The sequence below is a fragment of the Uloborus diversus genome, chromosome 2 (assembly GCF_026930045.1).
Source record: "Uloborus diversus isolate 005 chromosome 2, Udiv.v.3.1, whole genome shotgun sequence".
NCBI classification, from domain to species: domain Eukaryota; kingdom Metazoa; phylum Arthropoda; class Arachnida; order Araneae; family Uloboridae; genus Uloborus; species Uloborus diversus.
The window spans coordinates 70,841,896-70,867,063 of NC_072732.1; the positions used below are offsets into that span (position 1 = coordinate 70,841,896).

General features: G+C 33.0%; 1 protein-coding gene across 1 annotated transcript in view; it reads right to left on the reverse strand.

Annotated features, from left to right (window-relative positions):
* Window positions 1-24,960, reverse strand: part of LOC129216357 (hemicentin-1-like) — a 113,436-nt gene extending 88,476 nt beyond the window's left edge. Inside the window, exons 1-2 of the mRNA XM_054850571.1 lie at window positions 24,615-24,960; window positions 21,095-21,727 (exon numbers count right to left, since the gene is read on the reverse strand). Coding sequence (XP_054706546.1) covers window positions 21,095-21,727; window positions 24,615-24,960 — 979 coding nt within the window. The remainder of the gene's footprint in view (window positions 1-21,094; window positions 21,728-24,614) is intronic.
* Between the last annotated feature and the right edge of the window lie 208 nt (window positions 24,961-25,168).

Below are 25,168 nucleotides of genomic sequence, written 5' to 3' on the forward strand. Positions count from 1 at the left end.
ATATTTTATTGAAAATATTTCATTAATTTAAAAGTATATGAGGCTATTTTTAGCCTACTTTCCCAGTAAAAATCAGAGAAAGAAGAAAAAAGCATGAAAGAAGGCTTAATACATCTTAAAAATATCCCGAAAAACAAAAAAAAGTCAAAAATAAATAAAATAGTTAGATAAATATTGAAAAATTAAAAATTGGAAAGTAGGGTATTGAGATGGGGAAAAATGTCTGTCGGTCTGTCTGTCTGTCGGTCTGTCTGTCTGTCGGTCTGTCTGTCTGTCGGTCTGTCTGTCGGTCTGTCTGTCTGTCCCCCCCTAATAACTTTTGAATGAATAGTCCGATTCGAACAATTTTTTTTTGTTAGAAAGATCTCGGCGAGGACATCTCATTCCCATAATTCATTTTTTGATTTGAACCATTTTTCGTTCAATTTTGAACAGTTCAAAAAAACTTAACATTAGCGCCTACGGGGAAATTCAAATCAAAAATAAATCTTGAACTTAGAAGCGAAGTGGCTTCAAACAAACTTTGTAGGGAAAAACTTTTGATAAAAAATATGTATCGAAAATATCTTTTTGATTTGAACAAGTTTTCGTTCAATTTTGAACAGTTCAAATCTCTTAACATTAGCGCCTAAGGGGAAACTGAAAGTCAATATAGATTCCGAACTGAAAGGCAGATTTACTTCAAACAAACTTTGTTGGAAATAGCTCTTGACGACCTACTCCCGACTCCGACTCCGAGAATTTAGGGGCACCTGACACCGACTCTGACTCCTGTTCCCGACAATTAATCGGACTCCGACTCCCCGACTTCGACTCTGACTTCGTAGCTTTGGCAAACATTTATACACGGAGGACAAATGACTGACTCCGATTCTTGGATATTCGACTCCGACTCTTTTATCCCAAAATGAGATTGACTCCGACTCCGCTGCTGTGGTTTTAACTGTGAAATAATTATTGTTGATATGATTTGTTTTTATTTTCACGCTAAAGTTTTAATTTAGGTATTTAGTTTTCGGTGAATAAACTCGAAAAATATTTTTTTTTTTTATTTTAACAATGAAAATTATTTCTTTAAGTTGACATTTTATTGTTTTTTTTTATTTTGGTAAGTTATTTTGGTAAGTTCGTTTAAAAAATTATTTTTGGCAACAGGGGAAAAAGAAACGATTTTTTTTATATGATGTATTTATTTTAATGAACTTATTATTATTATTTTTTCGTTTTGAAAGCTGTTAAAAAAATTTTTTAATGGAAAGAAGTGTATTAGCTGCTTTGTTTAAAAGGTGCTGCTATTTTATTTGTTCGTTTTTTTGAAGAAAAGTAAGGAATATTTTATTCCTAGAAATCAGCTTAAAATATTAAAAAAAATATGTTTGAAAAAATTTGCGATTTTAGCTATTTTTGAGAATATTGATCAGGCACTAGAAAGTAGTATGGGTATACGGGAAAGTAGGCTCGTCTAGTTCTAGACGGAACTTCTTGTTATTTTATGACATCATATATTATGAACGTAAAAATAATTTTGAATAAACTTTGTTATAGTTTCCAATGACCTTTGCCCTTTGTTTAATAGCTTATTTTCAAGTAATCATTTAAAAAATGTAACCAATCGGTAGGAAATCTAAGAAAATCAAAACAGAGTCATAAAATATAACGTATTCAACGAGTTTTGTCATTTCTATGTTTTTTCTTCTTTTTTTTTGCCATTTGAAATTATACTGAAGAGGACATATATATAGTTTTTCTTTTTCTGTGTCAGCAGAATATTTTAAATAGATATTAATCAGAGATTCCAAATCATTTAAATGAACAAATAAGAATTTTAATTATAAATACGATCTTTGAATAGTAATGCTTCTACTAAACTAAAGAAAAGTAATAAATGCTGTTTTTTAACAACTTATTCTAAAAGCAGTTATTTGTAAAGAAGCTGCAAATTCGTGTCCGTAAAAATAGGAAAAAAAATAGGAAGACTTTAAACTACTTACTTAATTGCGAACATAGCACAATCTAATTATATTCTGCAAAGGGAAAACATTTTTTCTAAACATTTGTAATGTATAAATTAAATACCAAATCGATATCAAGTCTTATTTGAATCAAGACAACACTTTTTCAACTAATGCTTTATTTCATTAGAGTAAAGATAGTTTAAATTAAATCATTAAGTGTAGGACGCTTTCGAATTGCTTTGAAAATTTTATTTATAATTCATAATTTTTTTGTAAGTTTTGACAAGCGCGCTTGTTGTTCAAAGACGTTATGCTTCGTTTTTAGCCTACTTTCCCAGTACTTTCCCCCCAAAAAAAGAAGAAAAAAAGCATGAAAGAAGCTTTAATGCATCTTGAAAATATCGTAAAATAATAATAATAATAATTAATAAATAAAAAAAAATAGTTAAATAAATACCGAAAATTAAAAAATTGGAAAGAAGGACATTTAGATGGAGGAAAATGTCTGTCCCCCCTTAATAACTTTTGAGTGAATAGTCTGATTAGAACAATTTTTTTTTTGTTCGAAAGATCTCGGCGAGGACACTTCATTCCTGGATTTCACTTTTTGAATCGAACTTTTTTCCGTTTAATTTTTAACAGTTCAAAAATGCTTAACATTAGCGTCTACGGGGAAATTCAAGGCAATTCCGAACTTAGAGGCAAATTTCCTTTAAACAAACTTTTAGGAAAAAGTTTTTGATGATGATAATGATGTCGTGTCTATGATAATGTGCATTTATATGGCTCAAAGCTGTCGTACACAGCCTTTGCAATTTCGACAGCCTTTTCTGTATAGAGTAGGTCTACTGGGTCTTTTAAGCCGATGTTAAAAAGTTTGGTCTGGATTGCTGGATAGCTGAAGATGTGTTGACGAGTCAGTGGGATTTCATCTGTGCAATAAGGAGAAAAGTTGGTGTAACTACGCTGTCCGTCCGCAGAAATCCTCATCCCCTTTAAGTGATTTGTCCTAAGTCTGGTTATAGTAGCCGATATGGCTCTGTCACAGTTCAAATCCGGAATGGAGTTTCATTTCGCTTGTTGATCGATTAGTCTTCTGCCAGCAACATCGTTGGCGTCAACGAGGGTTAGGGAGTTGACTAAGGAGAATTACGGGGTGCCTTTGCGAGCTCATCGGCCTTCTCGTTACGAAAAATAGTTACAAAAGACGGTATGCATTGTAAAATGCAGGATCTTTGGGCAGCAATGATTTTGTTTGTGAGCTCAATGATCTGATGGCTAAGTTGGCATTTTCCCTTCCAAATCGCCTGCAATGCTGATCGCCAATGAGAGAAAATGATAATGCCTCTGGAACTCTGGACCTCCATAGAAAGATAAATCTTTAGAGCACGTTTGATGGCGACAAGTTCGCATGTGCATTTCGAGGCGATTTTTCCAACCAGGAATACCGTAGCATTCCTGCGCTCCGTCTAGTCCGATAAAAAAGACTCCTGCTCCTCCTCTATCCAGATTTGAGATGGAAGAGCCATCTGTGTAGACGATCGTCAGATCTTGAATTAAGGCTGTGAGTTTTTCAAAGGTATGGTCGCCTTTTTCTTTGATTATTGCTGTGGGTTCTTTCTTGGTGCAAGGCCGTAAGAGATTTAAATGTATTTTAGTTTGAGGGAGAGGGATCAGGATGTTGTAAGGCTCTTTAGAAATTTTGAAAGTCTCATATTTGAAGTTGATATCATTCCTTATATTATGATCAAATTGGAGACTTAGGGATCTCTTCAGCCTACATTTTCCACTCCACGCACCAAAGGTTCTACTTGAGATATGGCGATCAGCAAGGGTTTGGATTTTATTGGTAAATTTAATGGTTGTTAATTTTTCTTCTGCTTTTCAAGGGTGAAAGGGCACATTTCTTTTCAATTTTTTATGTTATTCATTGAAGAAACAGCTCCAGGGGTGATTTTAGAGGCTCTGTATTGTCGATCTTTTCTTTAACAGTAGACCTTGCCGATGCCCATATGGGTGCTGCGTATTCGAGAACAGGCCTGACGATAGAAGTATAGGTATTCTTGAGAGTTTTTGGATCCACAGGAAGCATCCGCAAAGTCTTTTGAGGATGTTTAACTTTTTCAGTGCTTTATTTGAAACGTTTTCAAGGTGTTTAGAGAATCTTTTTAATTCTTTGCATCTAGAGTTAGTCCAAGATACTTGGGGTTAGAAGTTTGTCTAATTTCTGAACCTAATAGCTTTAAAAAAATATCAAGAAGCTAAATCCGGACGGAATCGACGGAGACGACATGGAATGAATATGTATTTGAAAATTTTGACATGGAACTTACGTACCCTATATAGGGGTGGAGCACTGAAGAACTTTTTCAAGGATTGAGGGTACAAGGAGAAGGGGAAGACCAGCAACAAGGTGGCTGGATAGTGTTGAGAAGGACCTTAAAATTTTGGGAATGAACATGTGGAGAAACCTGGCAACGTGTCGTACCGCCTGGAGGAAGCAGACGGAGAAAGCCTTGGCCTGCACCAGGCTGTTGTGTTGCTGAAGAAGAAGAATAGCTTTAAATTTGGATGGAACGAGCTTCGATTTTTCCTGTCTGTTGAGAAAACACAAAAGCTTTCTTTGTCTGGATTAATTTTAAGCTTAAGATGTATGGACCAGATTTCAATACCCTCCATACAGATATTAAAGCTCTTTGTGAGACTTCGAAATTTGAGTGGCTGTGCCAAACTGCAATATCATCGGCACAACAGGTAACGTTTATTTCTTTACTGATATGGAGGTCTATCGTAATTATGTACAGAATAAAAATAAGAGGGTTAAGTACAGAGCCCTGAGGAACTCCAGCCCAGGTATGGTGAATGATGGAGAAATCGCCATTAACCCTGATTTTAAAGCTTCTTCTCCTGAGAAAATCACTGATTCAGATTAGAGCATTTCAAGTAATGCCTGTTTTGTGTAGGATGTGTAGTTTTTGATGAAAAACATATACATCAAATATCTTTTGATTTGAACAATTTTCTGTTCAATTTTGAACAGTTAAAATTCTTTAACATTAGTTCCTACTGGGAAACTGAAAGTCAATGTATATTCCGCACTCGAAGATGGATTTACTTCAAGTAAATTTTGTTGGAAATAGCTCTTGACGACAAACTCCCGACTTCGACTCTTTTTCCCGACAATTAGTCGGACTCCTACCCCCCCGATTTCGTAGTTTTGGCAAAAAATTATACACGGAGAAGAAATGACTCACTCCGATTCATGGATATTCGATTCCGACTCCTTTATCCCAAAAATAGTCCGACTCCGTCTCTGCAAACATTGAGAGTTGCATACTCTAAGGGACCGATTCCAATTCCGAGTCTTTGAATTAATTACCTTCAACTCCCGAATCTGACTCTTTTCTCCCAAAATGCGATTGACTCAGACTCCGATTCCGCAGTCGTGGTTTTAACTGTGAAATAATTATTTTTAATGTGACTTGTTTTTATTTTACTTTAAAGTTTTAATTTATGTATTCAGTTTTCGGCGGATAAACTCGAAACCTTTACGTTTCTACATTAAATTATGCGCATACTTTTTTTTTTTTTTTTTTGACGATGAAAATTGTTTTTTAAGTTGATATTTTACTGTTTTTATTTATTTTGGAAAGTACATTAATTCATATAAAATGTTATTTTTTTGGCAACAGGGGAAAAACAAACTTTTTTTTTGATATGATGTATTTAGTTTAATGAGCTTATTAATTTTATTTATTTATTTACTTTTTTTTTTTTTTTTGATGGCGGTTAAATACTTTTTTTAATAGAAGAAAGTGTATTAGCTGCTTTGTTTAAAAGGTGCTGCTATTTTATTTGTTATTTTACTTATTTATTTTTTACGCATCTTTTATTCTTAGAAATCTGTTTAAGATATTTAAAAAAAATATTTTTGAAACAATTTGCGATTTTATCCATTTTTGAGTATATTGATCAGATACTAGAAAGTAGATATGGGTATACGGGAAAGCAGGCTCGTTTAGGTCTGGGCGAAACTTCTTGTGTATTACCAATTTCTAAAGTAATAGAAATCTCTTAAGTGTTACAGCTGGTGTATTGAATTGAATAATCAAACAAATGCACAATAATTGGATGATTATAGTGTGAAAAATGTATATGATATTTACTAACCTTAGGGGAGGGTGGAAAACCCAATATTTATTTATTATCAAATATTACAGGCACTTTAAAAACCTGTTTTGCAAACCTGAATTACAGCAGCAAAAAATTCAAATCACAATTGTTAAAATCATAAAAATATTTTGAAAGTTCAGAATAAAATCAAATGAAAAGAAATACCTGTTTTTTAAACTCATTACCAAGATGCCGTTTCAAGTGTCCCACTGTTAAGAAGTTACTAGATAACACTCAATGCAACTTATTTTCGTTAAAACACGTGATGCATACGTAATATATCACTAAAACTTCATGTCTTTTGTCTTGTTTCTCAAATTGTAGCATTTACAGCTGAGAAATGGTAACAATTGCGTTTAATTGTTCCCTTACTACACGCAACAACTACAGAAAGTTCAAGGCATCAAGAGTGCTTTCTGAAGAATCTATTAACATATTAAAAAGGTCGTTAGTAAGGTAACAATTTATCCTGCCTCTGTACTTAATTCTTTTGAGAGTAAACAAAGGCAACTAATTTATGGAATTTCCTCTTCTGTTTAAAGTAGAAAATAATGAGAATAAATAAATTTCTATTTTAATTTAATCTTAGAGTTGTATTACTTGTTAGTACTAAGTTGATATTGACAGAAGTAAAGCATTTTAATTATGTACGGTCAAACAGATTGTTTCATTGGATATGTCATAATCAAAGAAAACAAGTCTTGGAATTATTTTTTCAGCAGCCATTGGTCAGAGAGAACATAGACTCCTAAAGTTAATTTGAATTAAAATTTGGCGAGAATAGGGTTGCAATAAAGAAGGCAAAGCATGCCATTCTTGCTTTTATATTAACTCAATGCAGTTATTGCTACAGAATTTCAGGTTTAAATAATCATATAACGAAAATATACTAAAAGTGTTTTTTTTTCTCAAATCACCAAAATGTCAATAAACTCGAAAACATGGCACTCGTCCTTAAACTTCCTTTTCTATTTTTTTAAAGAATGGACTCGTTTTCTCAAATAATTGACAACTGTTATTTGTAGCCGGTTGGACTTTCACAGTGATAACATTTAAGGTTAATTTAAAGCTATGGGTGTTGACTTTTAGTACTTCGTTCGTTTTTCAATATGTTAGGTTGTAAAAGAAACTCTCAGTGGTTCAAAAACGCAATACACTAACAAGATTATAATAACGGTTTTATAGATTTTACCATACTGTAAAATGTATACTACTTGTGTAACCTAATGATTCTGAACTTAGTTTTGAAGTAAATTTTTGATACTAATTTAAAATAAAAACCAATGGTAGTATTTCGTTCTTCCACGTCGCAGGGCCTTCGGGTTGGACATGGTTGAATCAGCCTTTCATCCCTTCAGTAGGTCGGTAAAATGAGCATCAAGCGTGCTTGGGAAACTAAGCTCTAGGGGTTCCACGTTCTCCTCACAACCTAACCGGAACAATTGCCTTGCATCCCAGAACCCTTGGTCAGGAAAAGTAAAATCGGCGCCGTAGGCATTGGCCATTGCTCCAGTGGGTTTAACTTTGAATTAACATAGCTAAAATGCTGTAATATGTTTTCCCGCGTTGTAACATTTTAAACAATAAAATAAATCAAGGAACCTTTGTCATGGTATGACCCCCTCCAAAAATGCGAGTTTTTAAGACAATATTTTTTCCCTTGGTACAAAATCGCGGTACCTTTTCTTTCTTTTTTTCTATTCCTTTCTTTTCTTTTTCTTTTTTTTTACATAATAATTCTCATATGGTTTAACGTTACCCTAAGCAAAAAAAGAAAAAAAAAACCTTCTTAAAAAAAGTTCATAAATCGTGAAGTGATCTTTAAAAGTATTATTTCTTAATTTAGCTACTTATGCATTATTTTCGAAAATCTTCTGCAATTTTTTGTTGTAACGTGTTGCAACATTAACAAAATGGAAACAGTTTAGGTATGTTATACGGAGAAAAAAGTAGCATTATTTTTTCTATCTATAAACCATTTTCATAACTTTATTTAAACTTTACTGCGTACGGCAAAGTTTCAATGCATTTAATTATATGTTTTTTTTTTTTTCAAATCAAGCTTTGATACATTTCTAACATATAATTTCCACATACACTTCATGCACCTACTAAACATCTGACAACAATGCCGTTGATGTGGAGATGCGCTGTTGGTGCCTAAATTGGATTTAAGATGCACAATGTTAACAGTTTATAAATGTATATTACAAAATAAATTAATTCGATGTTCAGTATTTTATTAAACTCATTCCCTTTAAAGTACACTTCGAAAAAAAAAACAGTTGCGTTTTTATGCTGGGAATCTAAATAAATGCATGATGACAGGTTGTTGTTGTTAGCCCCTTCAACCTTGTATTCCCAATTGAATTCGTTTTCGGTGGGAGTCAAATCCTATTATCTTAAACATAAATGCATTCTCTGCTTCAAAATTCTTTTCAGAAGCCTTATAAAGCTTTTTCGTTGCAAAGAATGAAGTAGAATCTTGTGTACTTCACATTCTGTAGAGGATTGAAATTTAATTTGTGTGAACTCTTCAGTTCGACAAAAAACGTTTTTGAAATTCACAAAGTGATTTACATCGATGGTTATTCAAAATTGATCTTGTGATTTTCAAACGACAAGTAATTTAACCTACTTTTACCCAAAACTCTTACATGCATGCAGACACAAGAGAAAAACAAAAAGAAAAACAATACGTGTAGTGATGTGAATTTGTTGAACACGGGTTTATCATATCATTTATACATGATTATACGACGAGGGATCCTAACCTTGATGAAAGCTAAACGGTTTCTTTCTTTCTTTTCTTTTCTTTTTTTTTTTGCAGTTTTGGAGTATTTTCTTCACGTTTTTGGAATTTGATTCATTTTCATTCCTGAGGCAGCTAAGAGTACTGCTGCTTTCTGTATTATGTGCTGTGCTATCCTATCACCTGAACAATTCTCGAAATTAAATAATTAATTTAGGTTCTTAGTAGGTAAGGGAGGTTTTACACTACTACTTAAAGGATATGCATACTTTAAATCAATTTGATGCATACTGATTAGTATTTAACTTGATGAATTTGCCTCCTCTTGTTTTTGATAATAGCACTTAATAATTTTCCAACGTCTAAAATAATTGTTATTGTTAAGAAAAGAAGGAAAAGAAAAGGTTTTGATACTAATCAAACCCACTAACCCTAGTGCGGTAGCATGAGACATGGTAACATTTAAAAACAAAGACAGGGTTAGATAAAGTTATTTTGTAGTAATTTCGGTATCCTGTACAGAAAAACAGTGGCATGGATACCAGAATGCGGAACGGCATTAATATTTTATCTCTCGGTTCAGACACCGAACACCATATTTTCCAGGTCTTGTAAAATAAAATGGTGTATTCATACGCAAAGTACTATATACAAACGTTAGCCTTAGTTTTGACTGTAAAAGTATGCATTTAGTGAGCAAAAACTACTTTAGCATAAGGTGTAAAAAAGGTAAAGTCGAGAAATTATGCACTTCAATTAAAATAACGATTGTATAGCGAAAAATAGTAATCGCATTGGAGTTTCTACTATTTATAGATTAAGGTAATATCATATTGCACCATTTAGTTTGACTGCTTTCGATAAATAAAGACAATAAGTACAATAATGCGGTATCGATCCCGGGAGAAGGAATATAACCTGATTAACTCCCGCTTTTTACTCAACTGCGCGTGTGCGACGCAAAGGAGGGTAATGTGTTTATAAGTCTGTATATGTATGTATGTTTGTTCCTATATGGCGATGTAGGGGATAACGCCTAAGCAAATTTTGGTAATTCTTACGTCAATCGATTTTTCTTAACCTTGGGAGTGTCACTAAACACATGATAATAATAAAAATTCACCATATCAACAAACAGTCTCCAATATCTCAGTTCGGGATCGTGTCGCAAGCTACCTGCGTGCGACAAATGCAGGTAGCTTTCACTGCCTGAATTTTTTGTTAACTAAGTCTACTAATTGGGGCCTCAGTGGCCGAGTGGTCTAAGCGATTACTTATCACACTTGAGGCGGTGGGTTCAACTCACACCCTCGCTCCGGTTGTGCCTTCACCTCTTTCTGATGTAAATTCTTTCATGTGTTGTTCATATGTATTCTGAACTGTAATAAAAAATATATCATGCGTAAGGGAGGCAAGACTCTCAGATTGTAGTTCTAATCAAAATTAACCTGTGCAATGAGCACCGAAAGAAAGAAAGTCTACTAATTCAATTTTCATCTCTAATATGTTGCATTTGTTTTTGTTGGGTTTCAGTTGACTGAGTTTCGAGGCGTGTACTTACTTGACAGCCTTTTTTAGTTTTGCGAGAAATATACGACTGACGACGTTTAATAGCTCATGTCATCATCAGTTATAGAGGCAGTTTATATAGCTGTGCTGTGGTTGACTTAAGTTCGCGCATTTTTGCTGAAGGTCAAGCACATGTAGCGTTAAACTGAGTTAGGACCCTAGAGGGAATAATTATAGTAGTTTATAAACAACTACAAGTTAACTAATAAACCTCACGATACAAACTGTGACAACCCTGTTCGTCACACCTGCCTCCAAACACGTTTCGACCTCCATGAGAAACGCACCTCCAGTCACAAACCTTGCATTTTCGCTCCTACGGTTACACGCCGCCAATAACTACAACCACGCCGTTAACTGAATCACATCATGCTGTTTTTTCCCATTTGGCGGCAGTTTGGATCAAATCGAATGAAAATGTAGTTCGAAAAAAGTTGTTCGTGTCGCGACTCCCGGTCATCTTATTGGTGTTCGGGGGTTTTGCTGGATGTGTGGTGATATTTGTGCTGATGCCTTCTTGAACACCAGATTTTTGCTTGTGTAATGATCGTCAAGCCCCATCCAACTTAATCCGATGAAATATTCCGTCTAAATAGTTTGAAGATGACGACATCTAATTAAGTAATATATAATGAAATCGTGTGCGGGGCGATTTCGGAATTTTTTATAATATTTCGTGTGCTTTCGCCATCTCTGAACTTGTGCAAATTGGTGTTAAAAAAAATGGCAAGCATGCCATCATTTTCAAGTATCACATCGGACAGGTCGTATAATCCAATTTTTTGACTCTACAATTTTTTGCAATTCCACTGATTAACCAATTGTAATATGTAATTTTTTTTTGGTTCCACTTGATCATCGTTTTGTAAAATATATGAGTTTATTTGAATAGTAATTTTCTTAAACAATAATTTAGTTTTGTGTACCATACATGTGCTGATCAGCAGTTTATCTTTTAATATTATATTTTCGAAATGGCCATTTCTTAATCTTTAACATTTTAAACTATATGATCATGATTTGCAATGTACTCTTATATACTCTCAATGAATAAACTAGCTGTAATTTTTTAAAATTATTCTCTGGCATTATTTGTGAAATGTGGATAAATTCTTTATCATTAGTATTCTTTAGGATAAGCCATCTTTAGCATTGGTACCACATTTAGCATTCGTACAATTCTTTAGAACAAACTCTCTCAATGAAATGACAAGATTGTGAAATGAATCGTCTTATAATCATCATACCTAGATCAATGAAAATTAAAAAAAAAGTATAAAATAAAAAAAAAAAAATAATTAAATAAAAACAAAAAAATCCGACTGAGTAAAAACCAAAAAAAAAGATAAATGTATAAACGCAGCCAAATCATTAGGGACACTAGTCATATTCTCGTATTAACTTACTGTACTTAACTAATAATAAAGCTGAAAGTCTAACTGTCTGGATCTCTGTCCCGATCTCTGTCTGTCTGTCAGGATCTCTGTGACGCGCATAGCACCTAGACCGTACGGCCAATTTTCATGAAATTTGGCACAGAATTAGTTTGTAGCACACATTTTCCTAAGTGAACCACTTCCATTGGTATGTTTTGGGCAATTTTAATATTAATATATCCAACTATTGACCTAAAAACACCTGTTATACTTGCAATAGCTCTCTGGGTATGTGTGGAGGGAAGTAGCACTACTTGTTTTTTCCCTATATTTTCTGGGGACGTGTTTGATGCATTGCCCAATGTTAAAATAAAATTAAAAAAAAAAAAAAAAACGATTTTGACAGTATGAAACAATAATACAAATTAAATGCTGAAATTTAATTGTAAACTCTAGAAACATTGTTTTATTAATATGTGTTAATTACGTATTAACCATAGCAGACAGCAAAACTTTCGAAGAAATAATTCCACAATATTTAATATAATCTCTCGACAACACACAGCAGTTTTTTCTCATTAGAGACTAAATCTGGAATAACCTCAAATATTTGTAAAATGACGCAAACTGGTAGTATATATATATATATATATATATATATACAGTAAAACCAGTAAAGTTGACTGCTTGTCTAAATTGCTAAAACTGCTTTTTTCAGGTACAAAATCCTATACCATATAAATCTACCTTAATCAGTTGACCGCGCCGCAAGTAGTCAACTTACAGATATTTTACTGTATATATGTATATTATAAAGTTTTCGTTGCATTCATATTGTCGCAATACTTGTTTTATCTAAAAGCTATTGCATCTTGTTATGTGAAGTGAATTAACTTTCAGCAGGATGTACAATTTCAGCTAACGACAAAGAAATCCTCTTCGTTATCTTTCAAATCCTTTTGTGAGAATAGTTTTGAAGAAAATTCTTTAACTTTATCCACTTGTCTGAATAATACTGAGGCTCTTTCCAGGATAAACAATGACAATAGAAATATTTATCTTTTGGCATTATTCTTTTCTTAAAAGTTTAAAATTTAATTAGATTTTCCCTAGCAAATGCACTAGCAAATAAACACAGTTTGTCATGGGGTTATTATTATTTTAGGATTTTAAGACATTGGATATCGATAGCAGAAGACTGAGCTCTCTTTGCACTTGTAAAATCACAGAGTAGTTAAGTTATTTTCATTTTGGATTACTGAAAGATAATGGAAGGCATTAAAAATAACAATAGAGTTCTTAAAAATAAAGAAATTTAATTTATTTTTAAAGTACCTCAAGGTTTCTGGAGTTCATTATTCTAAATTTCTAAAAAGGAAAAAAAGTGGAGCTGTGGTATGTGAAGAAAATATTGTACACTGAAAATAACTTTACACATTCAAAATTCAATTATGTTTTTGTTATTTTCTTATCAAACTCGCTCAACAAACAAATATATTTCATGCCAGCATAATATGGCGTAAAACTGTACAATTCAGTTTCGGGAATAGACTTTTAATTTCCTTAGACGTCAGTTCTTTTTCTAATTAATAAGACTTTTATATTCTCAAAAGAAAAATTGAGAAATGTGTTTTTAACAAAAAAGTGAGGAACTTAATCTTTTGTATTGATGTAAAATAATTAAAATCTTAGATCAATCAAGGGATGTGTTAGTTCAGGATTTTTCTATTTAATAATTGGAACTAGTTCTTTTTCTAATAGAAGGAATGATATGAAAGTGAATAACATGCAAAGGAGATACATATTATTATAATTAGCAGTAAGTTTCCACTCTAGATACTCTTAGCCAGGGCAAAGGCATAGCTGAATGCAATTTCCTGACAGTCCGGTTATAACATTCAAAAACTTCAGTATGGGTTCAATAACCGAGCTGGAGACAGATCGTTGAAGCTGAGCTTACCAGACAACTGGTAGTTAAAATTAATTAAGCTGACAAAAAAAAACATTACCATTGAGTATATAGAAGCAAATCACTGCCTCAAGTCAGGGATAAAGCTGTATCAATGCAACGGTATTAAATATTGAATTGTAGTTTTATGCCTCAAGTTCGAAACAAAAATAGCAGATTAATAAAATGACTAAAGCTTCCTCACAAGACGATAAATAGCAGTGTTACCGTAGTCACCACGGTGTTTCCAATTCCATACAGGTTAACTAAAATAGTGCACACTTTATATTTTACGAGTTTAAAATAAGATAATTGTACCATTAGTACCCTGTGTCCCACAATAACCTCTCTTTCATTACTCATTATCTGTTTCTGAGCAAATTTACAACGCAAGATGAAAAGGGTTAACAATAATCCCAGCGATAAATGATAGCCATCAATGAAAGGGGCCATTGCCTCCCTCTTCCCAACTCAACAATTTTCCCAGATGTAAAATGATTAAATGTAAAATGTAAAATGATTAGCCCAGTGATCAATAATAATTATTTTAAAGTGGGATATTGCCTCGCTCTGTTTTTAAGCAAATTTACAAAAATAAATGAAAAAAAGAAAAAAAAAACAACAATAATTCCAGGGACCAAAATTAATTATCTAAGGGAAGTTATAGACCTCCTTGTTAACTGTTCATTTTCAGTTTCTGGGAAAATGTATAAAAAGAAATGAAAATGATCAACAAATATTCTATTCCAGTTGCCAGTATTATAATCTATAAGGAGAGACACCCTATCTCTTCCCTACTCAGTGTATACAGGGTGTCCCAAAACGACAGCGTAAACTCTGCTCAGGTAGATTCTAAATTGGGAGTACGTAAAAATTCCCCAACGAAGCGTTCCTGTACGATCCATAGTTTACGAGAAAAATACGAAAAACAAAGTATAACGTCATTGCCGGTGCAATGAAAAGACACTTTATTGGACATATCAACAACAGTATTAGCACATCATTCCACACGATAATGTTTAAAACTTCATTAAACGTATTTGTTGTTATACGTAATGTACGTATATTGCTGATCATTGTTCAATAAAGTGTTTTTTCTTACACCGGCAGTGAGGTCATATTTTGTTTTTTGTACTTATCTCGAAAAACTATGATTCGTACAGGAACGCTTCTTTGGGCAGTTTTATGTACTCCCAACGAGGAATATAGCTGCGGAGAGTTTATACGGTCATTTTGGGACACCCTGTATTTCTGAGCAAATTTACAAAAATGAACTCAAATGATAAGTAGTTATCCCAGTGATCAAAAGGAATCCTCCATAAGGGAAGACATTGTCCCATACTCGCTTACTCATTATCTATTTCTAGGCAAATTTACAACAAAAGAATAAAAATAACCAAGAATTGCCCAAGTGATCAAGAATAATCATGTAGGAGAATGTGAGGCAAATGATGAAATTTTTACTCTGCTTTTAACGGCTCTTATCTGGCAATACTTGAACAATGAAACAGCAAATGATGTCTATTCCAGTCAAGAAAAAGTTATCTCTGAAAATCAAAGAATGTGATAATTTAAAAAACATGATTCTCATATTGTAATGTTTCGCTGTAAGTCAAAACTTTTTTTTGCTACTATTAAATGATAAAGTTCATATTATTAACATTTTAAATATCAACTGTGACCTTCTAATATTCAGTGCTTTATTTCGTTAGTTAATAATAAGCATTCTTTATACTTTAAATATGTTGTACAATTAGTCAAGTAGATGCAGGACAAAGTAAATTTGTTAATTTTGTTTATTTATTGAATAATTCATTAAATCAATTACGTACACGTTTGTAATTAGTTTATTTACATTCCTTTAAGCAATAATGCTCATATTTATTAATTCATTCACTTATTTTATAATCTTTCACTAGTTTAATAACTCATTTACTTTCTCTTATAGATTAATCCATAATGTTACTTTATTTATTCGTTTATTGTTTGATAATCTATTCATTAACTCACTAAAACTATTATTTACTCATTTATTGTATCAAAAAATTTTTTATAATCCAACAGAAATCCAACAGAAAATATATCATTACAAGATAATTATTTTATTTATTTATTTTTTTTTACTTTGCCCCATAAAAAACAAATTGAAACATTTCCTCTTTTTTTTTAAAGGTAGACATTTACTGCCAAAAATTAAAAATAGGGGAAGCTACTGTACTCACAGACATAATTTACTTTTCAATTTTTGATGATCTCTGGGAATGAATAATCGATCGGAAAACTTTTCTGCCAGAATCTGCAGCTTATCGTCTAATTTGGCAATTTTTGTCAGATGAAAATCTCAAAGCTTTCAACCTATACTTTTTTTACCATCTTTTTTGCCCGTGGGTACAACAACCCGTTCACCCCGCGGACAGGTGCCTTTCTACCCATAGACATATAAAAAATAATGTATAACTAGGTCTTAGGAACTCAATTATACTCAATACATTTTCATAAGCCATTTTATGTTGAAATACTTCAAACATCCGTTGAAAACAACCTTAAATACAATACGCAACAGAAATTAAACTTTGAAAATTAATCGAAGTTGTTTCCTCTATTTTAATTTTTCCTTCATTATTAACATCAGTGTACTCTTTAAAAAAGTTATTAGTCTTAAGAGAGTTAATGATGTTATGAATAATTAATATGTTTATTTAAAAAAAAATAATAACTAGATTTATGATAGTATGGCTCTCTATGTACCTACATAATAACTTCAATTTATATGCAAATTGAAATCTTTAACCAAAATTAATCCATCACAAAAAACTAAGTTTAGATTAAATCAACAAAAATCTAGAAAAGTCTACTTTAAATGAAAACAGGTGGGATTGACGGTCTGAAGATCCTAGAACAGGTGGGGGTTACTTCAACACTATATCTTCAAGCCCTACTTCAAATTCATCATCATTTTTAAAAGCAAATTTCGAACGTTGATGACAAGGCACCATTTTGAGGTACTTACCATTGTAAGAAGACTCAAGTGTGACCCAAGGAGACTAAAAATTGCTGTCCGTTGGTACACATGGTTGTGTGTCCTTGGGTGTAAAAGTATACCATTTTGGTTTTGCAAGGCAGTCACATCGACAAGACCACAGTTTTACAGCATTAAAAATCAGAAACAAAACCTTCAAAATATAGGGAATCATGATACCTACAACAAAAATGAATAATACAATACACGACGGACAAAAACAATATAAAAAAGTGCTTATGTTATTTTTTTACTTAGATCCTACTAAAACCGAAAAAATGTGATAGAACCTGAAATGTTTGTTTGATGGGGTTGAAACTTTCTGGAGTATTGCAGAGGGCTGTGACACACACGTTGAACCCCATTTAGGATCCCTCTCGACGATACCCGGAATCTCCCGACCAACGTCCGTAGGTACAACCGTCCGTGGGTACAGCAGCTTCCCCTATTCTTAAAATGCAAGTTTTTTTTTAATACAATGTTTTTTCTTCATGTACTATAATTTTCAAAAAGGAATTTCCAATACTTTCCAAACGAATTACTGATTCCAGCTCATTTTGAAATAGGTCAGTCGTTTTAACTCCTTTTCTTTGCCCCACATTCCCGTATAAGGGAGACATTGTTTCCCTTTTCCTTACTCAGTAACTGTTTCTAATCAAATTTACAACAATAAAGGAAAATGATCAACAATATTACCCCAGTGATCAATAATACATATCTATAAAGAGAGACATTTGATCTACCTCATTGTATTTAATTTTTATATTATACGAGATTTGGAAACACTGATCAAAATATAACGTTTCTTTAAATAAACTAAAAAATATAGCACGAAAAATTGAATTTTAAGAGCGAGAGATCGAACATTCAAAACATGTGTGCGCATTTCAAAATCTCATCTTTTAAATAACAAGTTTAGGAAGCAGTTTAAAAATGCTTAAAACAAACGGCAATTCAGTAAATGTAGAAATACTGAAGTAAGGTGATCCATATTTCTAGAACATATTTCAAATTTCACTGGATTTTTTTGAAATAAAATGTGTGCAATAGATTTTTACCACATTATTGTAATGGTGAGACACTACACCCGTTGCTATTACAGCAGTGGTTATCAAAACTAATTTCAATTGAGGTGTGGATGTTTAAAAGGATGAATAAACGATAAAACTAACTGTAATGAAATCAATTATTCGGACAAATATAAATTTTAAATAACCGAGACCTCTTTTAAATGTTGTGAAAGTGACTAGAAATACATGTCAACCTTATCCAAATCTTAGATTACCTCACATATTAGTGTATTTATTTCTTTGGTTCTTGGATTTCGCATTTCACGTTCGCAATATATATATATATATAATTATATGAATTTTGTGTGCGAATATTTCTATTTTCATTTAATAACCAGCTTTGGTAATCAATATACTTCAGTATCCGATTGAATACTGGCCATTGCGATACATAATATTGGTGCTGGTGCAGAAGAGGGGAGGGGGGTAGGGAAGTGTGACCTCACACTAGGGTTCAAAGAGGTATGATACATGATAGGTTGAGATCCTCTGCTCTACAGTATCAAATCATACAGTTTATCTATGTAGGAGTATCAAAAAGTAAGGTAATAAGAGCTCTGACGGGTGTGCAAATTATCCGTATGAATAAAAATCACTCTGAAGGTAACGGAAACAATCACAGCATTCTAACGGTGTCGGTAGATGGAGCTGGTAGTCCGGTAACATGACGAAATTTGAGTTAGAAGATAGTCGCCTTGACGGAAGCATAGTCCGCAATTGAAATAACAAGTGTGATACGGTTTTTGCGCTTAAAGAAAAATTCTCCAGCTGAAATTCATCGCCAATAAGTGGAAGTGTACGGTACAAGTGTTATGTCCGCAATGCTCGACCGCATACCACCTCAAATACGCGCAATTTGTTAGAGCGTTTTCGGTGGCAGATCTTAGCCCACCCTCCTTTCAGTCCCGACCTCACACCAAGTGATTTCCATCTCTTCGGACCGTTAAAGAAACACTTGGGAGGTCTGCATTTCAGAAGTGGTGCTGAGGTTCAGCAAGCCGTCTTGATGTGGTTGCACAACTTTGACACTGATTTTTTCCGTGCCGGTTTCGATGGTTTGATGTACTGATGGAACAAATGCTTCGATAAGCATTGTGACTATGTAGAGAAGTAATATGTACCTGTGCCTTCCTAGATTGTATATATTTTTTTTAATTCCTGAATAAACGTTTTCTCTGATTGGGCTTGTTACCTTACTTTTTGATACCCCCTCATAAATTCATCAAGTTAAAAATGTGCTTCAATAAGTTAAAAAAAAAAAGAGAATAGCAAATTTTATAAAAAATATTTAAAAAATAATAATAATGTCTCGTTAAGAAATCTGATTTGTGACGATAATTCTGTCTTATGCTACTCCCGTTAAATATTAAAACGATTCTCTCAACAAGCTAAAACACGCTAAACAAATTTAAAAAAAAATCGTAATTAACTTTTAAATAAAAATAATATGTTGAAGTATTTCCCCCTTTTTTTTTCGTAAATGGTGCAACTAAAAAGAAACCATGATTACTAATATGACCCATAAAAAAAAAAACATTTTAAACTGTGGGAAGGTAAAAATTTTCCGCTGTAGCTTAAAAACAAATAAATAAACTTCATCCACATGTATGTATTTTAAGGTAAGAAGAAATGTTATGAAAGATATTTTTGCTACAAAACATAAAAAAAGTGATTGTATTGTTATGCCTTATTGAAAATAATATATTTCCATGGAATTAAAATTGCTCTTATTTACTGGTTCATTTCAAGTTCACGAAATTATATCCAAATAGATTTTTTGTAAAACTGAAGTAGGTTAATTTTAAGTGCGAATAAACTAAAGCTTTGTTAGGTGTCGTGAATAATTTCTAGATATTAGCAGAAATACATTCCTTTTATATGAGATTATCCTAATCCGCTAGCTTCATCTTATTCTCTTAAGAGGATTTCCAAACTAATCGGCTTACACATTTTCATTCGTTGCCGCCTGCATTTCTTGTGGGTAAAAAGAAAAAGCTTAGTTTCGAAAGCCTAAAAGCCGTTGTTCTTCGTAAAAGCTTTTCTGAAATTGCACATTTGCTAATGTTAGATATGCAGAAATATTTTCAGAGAGCAATTATTTCGATTCTTTAACTAAGGTTTGTTCCTTAAGTTTCAAACAAATAAACAGTAATATATCGTGCCATATTCGTCCAAAACTTCTGTTTTTTTAAGCATATGACTCTTAAAAAAACTATTTTGTGTTTAGTAAGAACATATAGGATAGTCGTGTGGTATCGGATAAGTACGCGTGTAACGCCATAATATTTTTTCTGGTTTAAGCATGTGGAACTTGATACAATTAATATGCAGCTTAAATCTTATTCTAAAACTTAAAAAAAAAAAACTTTAAAAATGGCGTTATATGACAAGCAGAAAGTCCTATACTGTTAAAACTATTAAGAAACGTCCATAGAAAATAACGGGCAGCTGATGTGCCAAATTTCTGCCAGCAATATATCTTAAAAATAACAGAAATACTTCCCGCAAAAAGTCAGTAACCTTCCAAATATCATCTAAAATCTATCTAACTAATATTGAAATATCTCCGGTTAAAGCCAGCCACGTTTCTTGAACCTTCAGAGACTAATTAAGTAGGTTTTCAATATTAACTTGGAACCTTCCCTAAGCTTAGAAAACTTCAAAAGCATTATTACAACTGGAGCCAAAGCAAAGGCAGAATTGTAAAAGTCGATCATCTCACTTGCTTGCAATTCTTGAAACGTTGCGGAATCCAAAGACTTAAGAGTATTGTGAAGGTTTATAACAACACCCTAATTTTGTATAAGAATTTGACTCCGTTATTTTATAAAAATCGACAGAACTTTATTTACATCACATATACTTCAAGAAGTCGTCATTTTTTATTTTCTCAAGACCAAAAATTCGTGGAACACGATCTCGTGCGTCTTTTTCACTTTTTTTAATTACGTGTTGCCATTCGGCGGTTTGTGTTAAATAGAAATAAAATAATTAAATTTAAGAATTAAAAGACATTAAAAATATGGATGAAAATATAATACTAGAGAATTATCATTACGTGGTAATAATTTTGACTGAGAAGGGCACTTCAGTACCCCCTTCCCAGTAATGATGATAATAAATGCGTTGCCGAAAGTCACGCATTAACCACGAATGACATGTCCATAATTCTTTGGGAAGTGAACTGTTCGTCCATATTTTGTCCTATATGAAGTTTCTTCATCTTTTTTACGCATTTCTTCTTCTGGTTGGTTAACATTGTCCTTGTCAGCAGACAGAAATGCTGGTTTTAGCCTGTCTACAGACACAGTGACATTTTTGCCTTTTATCATTACTTTGAACACTTTCGCGCCGCGCTTGATGACTGCATAAGGTCCGTTGTATGGCGGCTGAAGACTTTTCCGCACCCCATCATTTCTGATAAAAACATGGGTGCAAGTTTTTAAGTCTTGTGATACGAAAGGCTTAATATTAGAATGTGATTTTGTCGGTAAAGGAGCAAAATCGTGAAATATATCTCTTAGCTTCTGTATCATAGTTTCAGGGCTTTTTATAACCGAATGTTCATCGAAAAAATCTCCTGGAAGTCGAAGTGAAGTTTCATAAACAAGTTCGGCTGGTGAAACATTCAGATCCGTTTTAATTGCTGCACGGAATCCTAGGAGTATGGTGGGAAGAACTTCGGTCCATTTTTCATTTCGTCGAGCTTTTAAAGCACATTTTAATGGTCGATGCCAGTTCTCAATAAGACCATTTGATTGAGGATGGTATGGTGAAGTTCTTATCTTTTCGGCACCAATGAATCGAGTTAATTGTCGAAATAGCTCAGACTCAAATTGTCGACCTTGATCTGATGTAATTTTTTCTGGACAACCAAATCTTGAAATCCATTCAGACATCAACGTCTTAGCGACAGTTGGTGCTGTCATATCACAAATAGGATATGCTTCTGGCCATCGCGTTGCCCTATCAATTACCGTTAAGCAGTAATTTTTTCCTTCAGATTCTGGTAGTGGTCCTATTAGATCAATGTGTATATGGGCAAACCTAGATGTGTTAATATCAAATTTTCCTTCTTCAGTTTTAGTGTGCCTGAAAACCTTTGATCTTTGGCAGTTTAAACACTCTTTAACCCATACTTTGATATCCGTAGCCATTGAAGGCCAAACAAATCTCTGCTTAATAAGCTTAGTCGAACCTTTTATACCTGGGTGTGTTAAATTATGTAGGTTTAAAAAAAACTTGTTTACGAAAACTTTTTATTAGAAAAGGTCGTGCTTTTCCTGTAGAAATATCACAAAATATTTCAGTTTTTGAATCAGGCATAGTAAGTAATTTTAATACTAAATTAGATTCCTTATTTTCTAAAGCAGATTTAAGTTCTAAGTCAGATTTTTGTTCAACACCTAACTTAGCGTAATCTAGCGAAGTAGGAAATTTAATTGTACTTATTCGAGAAAGGGCATCGGCTGCTTCATTTGAGCTACCTTGCAAATATTCAATGTCAGTTGTAAACTCAGAGATAAAGGATAACCATCTACTTTGCCTATTTGTGTAGGTATCTCGTTTCTTTTGAAAAGCAAATTTTATTGGTTTGTGATCAGTGTATATTATACACTCTTTCGCCTCGATGAAATGTCGAAAATATTTTACTGATTCATAAATGGCTAATAATTCCCTATCAAAAACCGAGTATTTTAACTGAGAAGTATTCAGTTTTTTTGAAAAAAATGCTATTGGTTTCAACCCTTCTTCAGTCTGCAGACTTAAGGTTGAACCAATGGAGAAATCACTAGCATCAGTGTGTAATGCTAACTGCCCATCCTGCGAGGGAAAGACCAATGCAGCGCCAATCAAACTTTGTTTAGCTTTCTCAAATGCGTCATTCAAAATTGGAGACCATTCAATAGGAGTGCTATCATTCTTTTTACATCCTCTTATTTGATCTGTTAAAGGGGTAAGCAGTCTTGCTGCATGTTTAACAAATCTTCTAAAATAATTTATTAATCCAATGAATCGTCGAAGCTCTGACATTGTTTTTGGCTTAGGATAATTTTGAATGGTTTCAACTTTTGATTTTAAAGGTTTAATTCCTTCAAAAGAAATATCATGTCCTAAAAATGATACTTCAGTTTGAGCAAAAACACTTTTGGAAATATTCACATTTAAACCATATTTGGCAAGCCTACCTAATACAATTTTCATGTGTTCTAAGTGTTCCGTTTCATTTTCGGAAAAAATTAGTATGTCGTCTAAATAAGCAACAGCGAAGTCTACATTTGAAAGTGCCTCATTAATAAATCTTTGGAACGTATTTGCTGCACATTTTAAACCGAAATTTAAATATAAGAACTCAAAACTACCAAACGGTGTGGTAACTGCAGTTTTTTGAATATCATCTTTGAAAACTGGAATGTGAAAATATGCCCTAACAATATCGAGTTTAGAGAAAATTTTCTTGCCGTGTAAAATGTTCGTTACATCGTGTATGTGTGGCACAGGGTAACGGTCAGGCACAGTGACCGAATTTAACCTTCGATAATCACCACAAATACGGTAATATCCATCCGCTTTTGGTACCACGTGAATAGGAGAAGCCCAAGGAGATTTTGAAGGACGGCATATTCCTTGATCCATAAGGTATTGAAATTCTTTTTTAACTTCGATTAATACCTTTGGATGTAAACGTCGGGGCTTAGAAAATAAAGGCGGTCCTTTTGTTTCTATATAATGGACAGTACCGTGACTGACTGGTTTTTTGAAATTTGGGATAGGATTCAATAACTCGGGAAAATCTTTAAATAATTCTTTGTACACCATATTATCCGAGACTAATTTAATTCCACTATATTGAGTTTTAGTTAACTCTCCCTTCGTTGTCAAACCAGTGACTGAATCAATTAATCTCGACTTCTTTAAATCTACTAGTAGTGAAAAATTTTGTAAAAAATCTGCTCCTAGAATTGGGCAAGAAACATTTGCTACAACAAATGGCCACTGATATATTCTACGCAATCCCATGTTGATATTTAACACCTTGTGGTCGTACACAGCTATTTTTGAATCGTTCGCAGCATACACGTAAGTGATGGGAGTTTTTGCTTTGAATGAAAAATGGGCAGGAATGCAAGAAATATCACTGCCACTATCAACCAAAAAATTTAATTCCGTACTTTTATCCATTATGTGTAATCTACACTGTTTATGTGCTGCTATGTCAGGGTAAATATCGTTATTAGACATAGCAGCTATGGCAAGTTTTTTTTGAACTGCATCATAACTGCATGGTTGGCGACATTTAAATGTTTTATCGCCGAATTTTTCATGATAAAAACAAAACTCAGATGTATTTTGATTATCTGAGGGTGTTGGAACTCGTCTACTCCTAGATTGGGACCTATATCTATGATTACTACGACCTCTTGAAAATGAACGTTTTGATACCATTTTAGTTAATTCAGAAATTCGCATGGTTAAATGCTCAATTTGATTTTGCAAATTTGATATTTGCGTCGTTTGTTCACTATGTTTTAGTGTTTCTGAAATTTTGCAAACTGATGGCTCCATTTTTATTTCATGAATTTTATCAGCTAAAATGGACAGTTCAGTCAAGTCTGAAGTTGATGCTGATAAAATGGCTTGAATATGTGTTGGCAAACGCTCTAACCAAATGGTTTTTAAAAATTCGTCAGTAATTGAATTTCGTGAAAGTTCTTTCATTTGCCGAAGTAAAACAGATGGTTTTTTATCACCTAATGTAAGTTCACACAAAAGTTTCCGTATTTGGCTTGATTGCGAATCGGAAAACTCTTTAACTAATCTATCTTTTAAAGCTTGATATTTATTTCCCTCTGGAGGAGCTATAATTAAATCCGTAACAGCGCTAAGTGTATCTGCGTCAATGGCGGATAACAAGTAGTTATACTTCGTCTCATCATTTGTTATACGTGAAACATTGAAACTAGCCTCCACTTGAATAAACCAAACTGTTATATTACTTTTCCATAGTGGAGGTAATCTGGTTGCAACTCTCAAAACTGAGTCACTTTGTACAGTATTATTGGTAAATTCAACATTATCTAAACTTTCTACCGACATTTTAAAATTTAACTGAGAATTCACAAGTAAAATAAACAAATGCAATTAAATTAAAACAAAGAAAAATTAGTCAAAGATAAAGTTTATCTTTACACGAAAATAAAATTTAGGCCAGAGCATTTCCCTTCAAGTGAATGACTTTAAGTGAAGAGCATACCATAGAATAAAGCGTTGTCCGTCTTCTTTTTCTTTTCCTTTTTTTCTTGTC